General features: G+C 54.6%; 1 protein-coding gene across 1 annotated transcript in view; it reads right to left on the reverse strand.

Annotated features, from left to right (window-relative positions):
- Positions 1-7,687, reverse strand: part of COL13A1 (collagen type XIII alpha 1 chain) — a 76,016-nt gene extending 68,329 nt beyond the window's left edge. Inside the window, exons 1-4 of the mRNA XM_081823097.1 lie at positions 7,646-7,687; positions 6,701-6,727; positions 3,875-3,910; positions 1,307-1,333 (exon numbers count right to left, since the gene is read on the reverse strand). Coding sequence (XP_081679223.1) covers positions 1,307-1,333; positions 3,875-3,910; positions 6,701-6,727; positions 7,646-7,687 — 132 coding nt within the window. The remainder of the gene's footprint in view (positions 1-1,306; positions 1,334-3,874; positions 3,911-6,700; positions 6,728-7,645) is intronic.
- Between the last annotated feature and the right edge of the window lie 2,513 nt (positions 7,688-10,200).

The following is a 10,200-nucleotide window of genomic DNA, read 5'->3' on the forward strand; positions in this document are numbered from 1 at the left end:
GAACCTCTCCCAGCCCACATCCGTCCTCTGTGAACTGGGTGCTGAGGGCTGCTCGGCTACCCTTCCAAGCAAAGGCTCTAAATGTATTTGTGACTGCATGCCTCACGCCCAGGTGAGCAGTGATCTCAGATTTGTAACTGTTTACACCACGGCAGCGGTAATCACCACACGAGGCAGGGGAATGCAATGGCTAGGAGCCAGCCAGAGCCCTTGGGTTTGAAGCCCAGCTCTGCTCCTTCCCAGCTGTGTCACCTTGGGCCACTTAACTTCCTTCTGCCTCAGTTTCCTTACCTATCTCATAGGATGGGTGTGAAAGTTTCATGAGATAATGTTGTAAAGTGCTGAAAAGAATGCCCGGTGCATGAAGGGGCTAGCAAGTGTTTGCAATTGTCCTTAGGCACCGATCGTGTCCTTCATCTTTCTCCTGGGCAGCGTGGAGCTCTAGGAGGGGACGCCGTGAGGGTGGGGCTCCTCTCCAGCTCTGTCACTTGCTGCTGTGTGACCTTGGGTCTGTGAAGCTGCCTCTCTGTGCTCTCATGTAAATAAGAATATTGAAGCCTCCCTGGAAGGGCTATGTCAGTGTTAGTTGGGAGAACAGAGGCCAAACACCGCGGAACCTGGCGGTTTGTGCTTAGTACATTGCAGCTGCGAGTGTTCTGCTGCCAATGTCATTATTTTGGAGACGGAGAGACTCGAGAAACACGCACTGCCATGTACAGGCAAGGAAGTACTAAGCTGGGCATCGGGAGGTCTGGCTTCTCACCCCCGCTCGTCATTATTGGCGTGGGATCTTCAGCAAGCCACACCCCCGCTCTGGGCCTCAGTTTCCTTCTCTGTAAAGGGAACTGGTTAGATGTGTTGCTCTCTGATCCCTCAGGATCCACCAGGGCTAATGCTCCAGGATGGTCTCTTGGGCTTCTGGCTTCCGAGGGGGCTTCACTCTAGGCCCCTGGGAGTCTCTCTGGGGCAGCACGAAGAGAATTTCTATGTCTGAGGGCATCAGCAGTAGGCTGGGGAGGGACTAGAACCAGCTGCCCCAAACAGCGATGGTGCTCCCCTCGGCTCGGGGAAGGGGGACGGCGAGGCCACAGGCAGCCTGGGTGTGTGGGGAGACCCATGCAGCAGGGAGGCTGGGCCCTTAGCCAGGAGTCAGGGGCCTGGACACTGGGCCTGGAGAGCCTGCGAAGGCAGAGTGCTGGGGCCTGTGTGCTGGGGGGAGGGCTGAGATGGGGGCCTCTGGAAGCACCCCGAGAATCCAAGGGGAAGAGACTGGGGCAGAAAGGTGGAGGGCAAAGTGAGGACTCACCTTCTCGCCTGGTTGGCCCTTTACTCCCTGGGCAGCCACATGCAACACAGGGTGGGGAGGAGAGAGGGGGAGAGAAAAAAGAAAGGATAAGAGAGAGGCACACACGTGAGAATCTGTGTTAAAGGCACAATGACCAAACAAAAGAAATCGCTGTGAAGTAAGAAACAAAACAAAACATAGATGTTGACACATGACAGGTGTCCCTCCTCCAACAAGCACAGTGCAGGGTTGGCTACAGATTTACCCCCGGGGCCCAGCCCCAGTCAGCCATTCTAGATAACCGAGAGAAACAGAGGCAAGATGTGTGTGTGTGTGTGTGTAAGAGAGAGAGAGAGAGAAACCCATCCAGGTCAGAAAATCTGCCTGAGAAGCCATGTCCCCAGCTCACTGGGTCACCTGAGGTGGTGGTGGTTGGTGGGGAGGGAGCATGAGGGAGACTTGTCCAAGGACTGTGTTGTGAAGTGGAGTTTAGTTGGTTTGAAGGTCCAACTGAGCACCAAGCACAAAGTTTTGCCAAGCTACACACGCTGGGAGCCGTCAGGCCTGGCCAGGCAAGAGGTCGGGAGAGGGACTAGAGGAATACGGGAGGACAGACAGTAGGACAGACATCTGGGGGATGGAGGATGGGTCTGGGATGCAGAGGAAACTGGGCAGTCACCAAGGGCCCCTGTAACCACAGCAATGCGCAGAGAGAGAGCTCCGATCTACCCTAATCCACTGAAGCCAGGGGTACCAGCTCCGGTGAGAACCACAGGGGCAACTCAGGCATTTCACACCCCCTGGCCACCCTCGTCCTTATCAGGTGGCTGGGGCCAGGACTCCTACTGGGCAGCCAAATGGGTCCATTGTCACATTGAAAATAGCACAAGCAGCATGAAAACCCCCAAGTGGCTGGAAAACAGAAATAGGGGGCTTCCTGTGGCCTTCCCTCCTGCCCCCACCGCTGAGGGTCAGAACTCGGCTCAGATGGACACTTCTCGGGCGCACACGTCCACAAGGGCCCAAGAAGGAGGGCAGGAGGGGGAGGGCAGGCAGCGGCACTCAGGGTATAGAGTCCTGACGCCCACCTGTTAGGAGCCAGGATCTCGGCGTCTGACAGTCAGCTTGGGTGCAAGCCCCAGCTCCACCCCCCAATCCCAGGCAAACTGAGTCTCAACAAGCTCATCAATAGGACGGGTTCCTGGAAAGCTCTGATGGAGAACGTGCCTGCTTCAGGCCCACGCACGGCGAGCCCCTGAGAAAGGCTGGCTGGCTCTATTCTCCCTGCTGCACACACAAAAGGACCAGTGACAGCCTGGGGGACTCAGGGTTTGGAGTGAGAGAACTAAGGCAGAGGGACAGGGTCAGGCAGGACCTCGGGAAAGACACTTAATATCTGAGCCTCGGTTTTCTCACCTGAGCAATGGGTGGAAATTGTGCCTCCCTCCGGCAGCTCTTGGGACCCAATGAGCTAATGTGAGTGAGGCTCTCAGCACAATGCCCACCGCAGAGTGAGCGCTCTCGGGTGTTAACTGTGATTCGGAGGCCTTCTCTCTGAGCACCAGGCTCACACCAGGCAAGCAAGCTCCCGCAAGAATGCCATACCCAGGCCTGAGGCCAACCCGTGAGGAGGTGAGGTCAAGAGGCAAGGCATGTGAGTGGCATAGAAGGATGGCGTGGGGGAGTTGGGGGGCCCTGGGGAGCCAGAGGGAGGTCGAGGCTGATAGCTGTAGGGGAGTCGGGGGTAGACGGGGAGAGTAGCTTGGGCATGTCCTAGACTCACTTGGTGCTGGTGAGGCCGGCGTGTGGCCATCAGCCCCTTGGGCTGCCCCCAGTACCTGAGCTGCCCTTTCTAGCCCCTTGGAGGCTAGCAGGCACCCGGGACCAGCCTGGCTCTGGGACCCCAAGATCTAGTGCCGGCCCTCCCATTTCTGAGCTATCCCCTCCCTGCGGAACATTCCTGTTTCCCTTTCTTCATCCTGAGTTTTCAGCAGGAAACATTCAGTGTCTAACTCCTAGCCTCATGGTGAGGATTTGGAGGCCCTGCCTGGGAACCAGCCCTGTCCCCCACCAGCTTCTAGTCTCTGCCTAGGGAAGGCGCCTCTGGAAGCCGGCTCCGCTGCAGCTTCCATGGGCATCTTGAGGCTGCATTTGTCACCATCTGTTGCTGCTCTTGCTGGGGAGTGGTGGCAAAGCAGTTGGAAGTCTGAAGAAGAGCTGCTAGCCTTGGGCGGTGGAGGGGGGGGCGCGGTGGAGTGGGTGGGAGTCCTCCTGATGTCACGAGGGGCTTGGGCCTCATCCTGTCCCTCGGTGGGGGATCGACAAAGAGCTTTATCAGTGCCATTTCTTGGATTTTTCCTTTGCCATGGCAGCTGTATGGAGAGTAGAGTCCTACTGCAAGATCTGAAGGATTGGAATAAAACTTCCTCCTTTCTTCTCTCTAGTCCCTCTCTGAAGCCGACTTGGGTGGAGGAAGAGAGAGGTCTGACCCCCTCCTTGGGGCTGGGGAGGTTGCCATGGTTTCGAGGACAGGGCGGCACGAAGAAGCAAGCAACGGCCACCCAAGCAAGTACAAATGCGCCAACTCACCACACGTCCAGGCATCCCAATGGCACCTTTGTCCCCCTGATGAAGGAGGCAGAAACAATTAGATGTGGCTGGAGCCAGGCCAGCGTAGGAAGGACCCCATGGGCTAGCTATGCACCCAAGACCTGCTTTGCATGGGCGGTTGGGATGATGCCCACTCAGCCCCCAAGGACTGTTAGGCAAGCAGCCACCCCTACCACGATCTGCTCTCAGCGCGGTGCTGTGGAAAGTGCACTAACCTAGGAGCCTGGTCCCCAGCCTGAGCCTCAGCTTCCCTATGCGTTTCACGAAGGGTCCAAGGCCCTTCCCCTCTTAGACTTCTGCTGTCACAGTCTAGCTTCGGCTTCACCCAGGATGTGCCATATCTTCGTCCCGCTCAACTCCAAGGCACAGAGCCCGGAGAGTGGTGGCCCCATGTGCCAGGTGAATGGTCTATCTGTGCCAGAGCTGAGGCGCAGTGCCCACGTCCCCCGACTCCTCCCCAGGCTCTCCATCCGAGAAGGCTACGACAGAGTCCTCTCCCTGCCCTCCTCTCGGCCACCCCCGGCACCAACAGGAAGGACAGTGAGCCACGTAGATACGGCCGCATTACGAGTTTCAGCCGCTCAGAAGGATCCCCTTTGTTTCGTAGCCAGGAGTTACATCTTCTTACTCTGGAAATCTGCTTAGTAAGTTTTGTTCCTCTCCTTTTTGGTAGAAAATATTTTTTTGCAATAATACGTGTGCAGACATCATAAAATCTGGGGTGGGGCCTGGGGTACACTAGGAGTCTAGAAGGACGGAAAGCGATGGGGGCCAAAAATCAGACAGTGTTTGTCCTGGCTTCCTGGGCAGGAGAGAGCTGGGTTTGTGGGTTCCCCTGAAGGGTGTGGGCACTTCTGGGGCAATTCTGTGTCTGCTGACCCCACTGAGGCAACAAGCCTTGAGGGACAATTAGCATCTCAAGATGTATGTGGATGCACCCGAGGACAGCAAGTGCTCTGCAATTAGGGTCTTCTTACACACACGGGTCAGTGGTGTCTCTAGGAAACGGCTCACCCTTTGCAAAAGAGTGGCGGGTTAGCAGCATGGGTGATAAGCCTGGATCTGTTTCCGTGCCTCCCTCAGCACCCGTGTCTCTCTCAAGGGGCTGCTGGGAGGATGCAGTAAATGATGCCCCAGGAAAGCCTCCTCCCAGCGCTTGGCACCTGGAGCGTGTCGCGTATTCGGGGTCTACAGGTAGGGAGCCCAGCACGGCTGTGGGCAAGTGAATTGTACAGCATGTTTGTGCTTCAGAGTTTTGCATTTCACAAGGGGCTGGCCGCAGCAATTCTTTTTGCGGGTCCCTCCCAGGTTCCCCCACGTGGAAGCACGAGGGGGGCGAGGACCTGGGGGCCAGCGGTCCGCCCTTCCTGCTGAGGACACCAGGCCTGCCGCACGCGGGCTGAGACACCCCCATGGCCCGCTCACTCCTGGGCTTCTGAATGATATTGCAGGCTGTGTATTTTGGTTTCTCTTCGTTTCTTTTTTAAAACTAATGTTCTTTGCAGTCCTGGCCATAAAATGCTCGGGTTAGGGACAGGCATGGAAGGGCCAGAGACTAGGAACTCTGTGTAGCAGCCCCTGCTCTGTGAATTGCCCCCAAATGCTTTTTAAAGGTGGACGTTGTCAGAAAAAAACAAAGTCTGCCCACGTTCTCCCCAGTCATCTGATTTTTCCCCTCCTTGGATTTCATGGGACTAATTCACCCATCCTCCTTTGCTCTGGGGCTCGGTACTTACTGGGAGAGTTTCCAGTTTCAAGGCTAAACACCCTCCCACATGCATTTCATTAAGAAAGTCACTGCTGGGCTTGAATTCTAGAAGCTGCTAGATTAGTCAAGACGTTACAGTGTAATTCATGTCTAAAAGAAGAGTAACCGGGATGCACAGAAGGGTCTGGAATCCAATGGATGTGGTCCTCGGTGCAGGGAGGGCAGCCCGGGGCCAGCCCCGGCTCGCCCTCCACACCCCACCTTGGCCCTCTAGTTGGCTACCACATCTCACCCGACTCTCCGGCTATTCCTGGGCCCTCCGTCATCTAGCACTCAATGCATCTATGCCCCAGGCTACATCCCACAGAGCCATGTCTCTGAAGACTTTACAGACTGTTCTCAAATGTCAAGCATGGACCACAGGAAACAGAGGTATGAAATGTGTGTGACAACATGGCCCCCACAGGTCTCCACTGAAGCTTGGACAATTGGACAAGGTATTTTGCCTCTCTTGAGTCTCAGTTTCCTCATCTATAAAATGGGTATGATAACAGCCATTTCACTGAGTTGTCGAACAAATCAAATATATGAAGAGTGATGAGCATAGTGCCTGGCCTGTAGTAGGGTCTCAATAAGAGATGGCTAGTGGTATTACTTCTACTTTTAATCCAAAGTCCCCATGGTTACTTGGCTCAGCCTCTCCGGCATTCAGAAATGGTAACTGGGGGGGAAAACAAAGTTTTTGCGTCTCCTTTTACCGGAGGTCACAGGACAAAGGAGGGACAGTGGTCTTAAGCTAAGCTGGTATGCAAGAGGATAGTCAGTCAGGCTGCCACCCTTCCAGACCCCCATTAGAGGGCCTTCAGTCTAGAGGTCAGGTCCAGCCTTGGAAGGGCCTGCATGCTGTCATCTGCCTGCCTGGGGCCCCAGGAGGGCTCCCCAGGAGCTTCACCCTCAGCTGTAGGTTAGAGGTGCTGGAGAGAGGCCTCGCACCCAGACACACCTGAAGGAAAGCAGCCACCCAACCTAGCCAGCCCTTGGCGCAAGGAGAGCAGCCGAGGGAGATAGAAAGGAAGGATGAAATGAAAGCTACTTACTGGGAGGCCGGGTCTTCCAGCGGGACCCTGAAATAAAGAGGGAAAGCGTGAGGTTTACGAAGGTCACGGTGTTAATACCCGAGCGTCCCACACTCTGCCCAACCAGCCGCGTGGCCTGAAGCCACTGTGCTCTAGAAGCCTCTGTTATTGTATGAACAAACTGAAAGCAGGACCTTGATCACTAAGCTTCCTTTCAGTTTTAGCATTCATTCATTCATTCATTTAGAAAAGCAGTTAGTTCGGGTCTCCTCCATGTCAGGCCCAGGGAAGATGCAAGGAAAAGAAAGACAAGAATGTTCCCTCTCATGTCTCTGCCCCTCATGACTCAAGGATCATCAGGGCTGTGGGTCTCACCGACACCTCCTCTCTTTGAGTCTTTCTGTCTCAGTCAGTGCGATATTCTACCACTCTTTTCCGGCCCTGTGTGGCTCCAGGAGCCCGTCTTCACTGACCACAGCATGGTCTTTCAGCCCTGTCCCCATTACCCACCTACTCCTGCCTAGCACAATCCGGGGCACAGACTAAAGGCTCCATGTAATGGATAGGAAATCCCACTGGAAAGAGGAAGACCTTCAACAAAATGTGTATCAGGGCTAATAATTACCATCCGAGCAACATGCAGAGCGGGTGGCTCCGAAACCAAGCAAATCCTAAGAAAATCATGTCTTTCTAGTTCTGGCGCTCAGCTTCCAGATGGATCTGCTACAAGAGGGTGGCTGAGAAACAGCTCAAATGGTGCCTTGGGGGCATCATGGAGCACCTCGTAAAGGGCAGGAAACACCTGGAAAGAGCTTCTGGAGCTGAGATGCAGCGCTGGCAGGGCTGGGGCACGGGGTCCAGGAGAGGTGGTGACAGAGACAGTAGGAAGGATTTAGTTATAAGCACGGGCTCTGGAGTCAGCCTGCCTGTGCTCAAATCCCGGCTCTGTCACTCCCGAGTTGGCACCTTAATGAGCTGCTTGGCCTCCCTGTATCTCAGTTTCCTCATCTTGTAAATGGGAGAACAATGACAGCTATCTCTTAGGATCACAGGAGATAATGTATGCGAAGCACAGGGGCTGGCATACAGCAAGTGCTAAATAAATGCTACCTATTAGAGTTATTGGAAAAGAGCACTGGCAGGAGGTGTGTGGAGCGGGCCTCGGTTTCTCCCTGCAGAGACGTTGCTACAGATGTGTTTTCTCTCCTTCCAGACGTCCTGCTCTTCCTGTGAAGCCAAGGCAGGACCAGGGTCCCGGGGTGCTCACTGGAACACAAGCCCATCTGCTGCAGGGCTGCTCAGGCAAACCCGGGCAGCACCAGGAATAAGTCATCCCCCCTCTGGGCCTTGTTCCTGAGGACACCCCGGAGGCAGTGGTGCAGTGACTCACCCACAGAGAATCAAGGTCAGGGAGTCCTTGGGGAATGCTGGGTAATGGTTCTCATGGGAACAGGACGTGTCCCCATCTCTTCACTCCGCTTGATTTTGCCCCCATGGCACTAAAAGGTAAGCTCCCGGGGTCAGGGATTTTTCTGTTCTGTTCATGAATGTTTCCAGTGCCTTGCGGAGTGCTGAGCTCATGGTCAGTCCTTCATTCCTATTTGTGGACCAAGGAACCTGAGGGCGGATGCTCAGAACCTGGGAACTCAGCCTCCTTTCCCAGGCCCCCACAAAGACAGCTCAGGCACCAAATAGCCTCCTTAATCCAGAGTTTTCACACTGAGCCAGTACCCTCTTCCTGTCACTTCTATGTTGCTTGGTCCTGATGCCACCAGGGAGTGGGCAAGACATGGGGCGGCCACCTCCTTCACATCCCAGGGAAGGGAACAGGTCTGCTGAGGGTTTCCAACCCCACACAGTGGGTCTACCCCAAATAGGGACAGAAGGGACAGATTACTACCACTCCTGTGTACCCACCACATACTCATCCTACCTCATCTGCACACGGGAGGGACTTCCTTTGGGTCTCAGTACCAGGAAGAGCTGTGTTTCAGTCAAGCGCCAGGGGTGCTCCTACCTTCCTGCAGCCTGACTTGAACAACTCTGCTTTCCTCTTTGCTCTGGCCACCAGGAAGCTTGGAGCCCAGTCAGTGGCTCATCTTGCATAAGAGGTTGTCATGTCATTAGCTCTGGATCCTTCTGCCTCGGCTCTCCACCCTCCTCCATCGTTTCCATATCTCGTTTATAAATCACCCCAAAATGTTTTTTTTAGAATAAGGTGGGTAGAAATAGATGAAATAAACAAATTAATAAAAACCACAGAATAATCATTTCCTCTTTAAAATGAAAGGCTTACCAGAATCTTTGTGGATCCTCTAGGATTTAAATGAGTTAATATATTCTAACTGGAAATATATTCTAACACACACTGTGTGTGTGTGTGTGTGTGTGTGTGTGTATATATATATATATACACATACATATATATACACACGCATACACACATACCATTACATATATATTCCTCACAACTCCTGGAAGAGGCAGACACTATTACTAACCCCATTTTACAGATGAGGAAACCGAGGCCCAGAGAGGTAAAGCACCTTGCCCAAGCTGACATAGCTAGAAGTGGCAGAGCCAGGATTCGGATGCAGGCAGGCTGGCTCCACAGTCCATGCTTGTATGCAAACACAACAGTGCCTAACAGGTAGTAAGTGCTAGCTAGGATTTCAGCAAGGATCACCTTCAGCCAGGGTGGCAGCTGGACATCATGTACTTCCCTGTATTCCTCTGGAGAAAGAGGCCTCCCTACCTCCCTCCGCCTTCTGTTTCAGCTTCACAGTTCCCATTAAGAAGTTCTCTGAAATCTACAGCAGGCGTGGCCCGCAGGTGTCAGCTCCAATGTGCAGACTCAGGTGGATCGGTAGCGACTGAGTAAAGCGTTCTGTTAAGAAGCCTCCTGATTGATTAGCAATGTCTGCCACGGGCACGAGGGGTGGGGTGGTGGTGTCCACAATTTTTCTACCATCTAAGTGTTTCCTGCTGCTACTTAAATCCATCCTCCTTGGTTGTGTTCTCTAGGCAGTGGCCATCCTATGCCCTTGGGAACCTGGGTCTTCCAACTGGAGGGGCTCCTAAGAGACACTCAGGGTGGCAACAGGCACTGCCACCAGCAGCCATCTCTCTATCCCTTGCCTCCCTCAACAGCATTCTCCCTTTGCAGGAAGCAGATAGAACAGGGCTAGGAGGTGACTCCCACCCTGGCCAGCTTCCTATTTCCTCTTTGTGGTTTCAGCCAGGGAAGGGTGAAGGTGCAGGCCATGCACAGAGGCCGGGTCGGGAAACTACTTGGGCTCCTGCCCCTTACTCCTGGCTCAGGTGGTGGCCAGGCGGGCAGGGACTGAGCGAGACCCATATCCATCCCTACTGCATAACCCCCAGGGGCAGCAGCGCCGTCTCTGGCTGGGAACCATCTGGGGAGTGAGGCTGGCAGGTGAGGCTTCATCCCGAGCTGACACCGGCAGCCTGGGGGTGGCGGGGGGATGGGCCGGGTGTCTGGGGCGGGGGGGGGGGGGGGG

Source organism: Leptonychotes weddellii, chromosome 6, assembly GCF_054177405.1.
Source record: "Leptonychotes weddellii isolate Sample4059 chromosome 6, ASM5417740v2, whole genome shotgun sequence".
NCBI classification, from domain to species: Eukaryota; Metazoa; Chordata; class Mammalia; order Carnivora; family Phocidae; genus Leptonychotes; species Leptonychotes weddellii.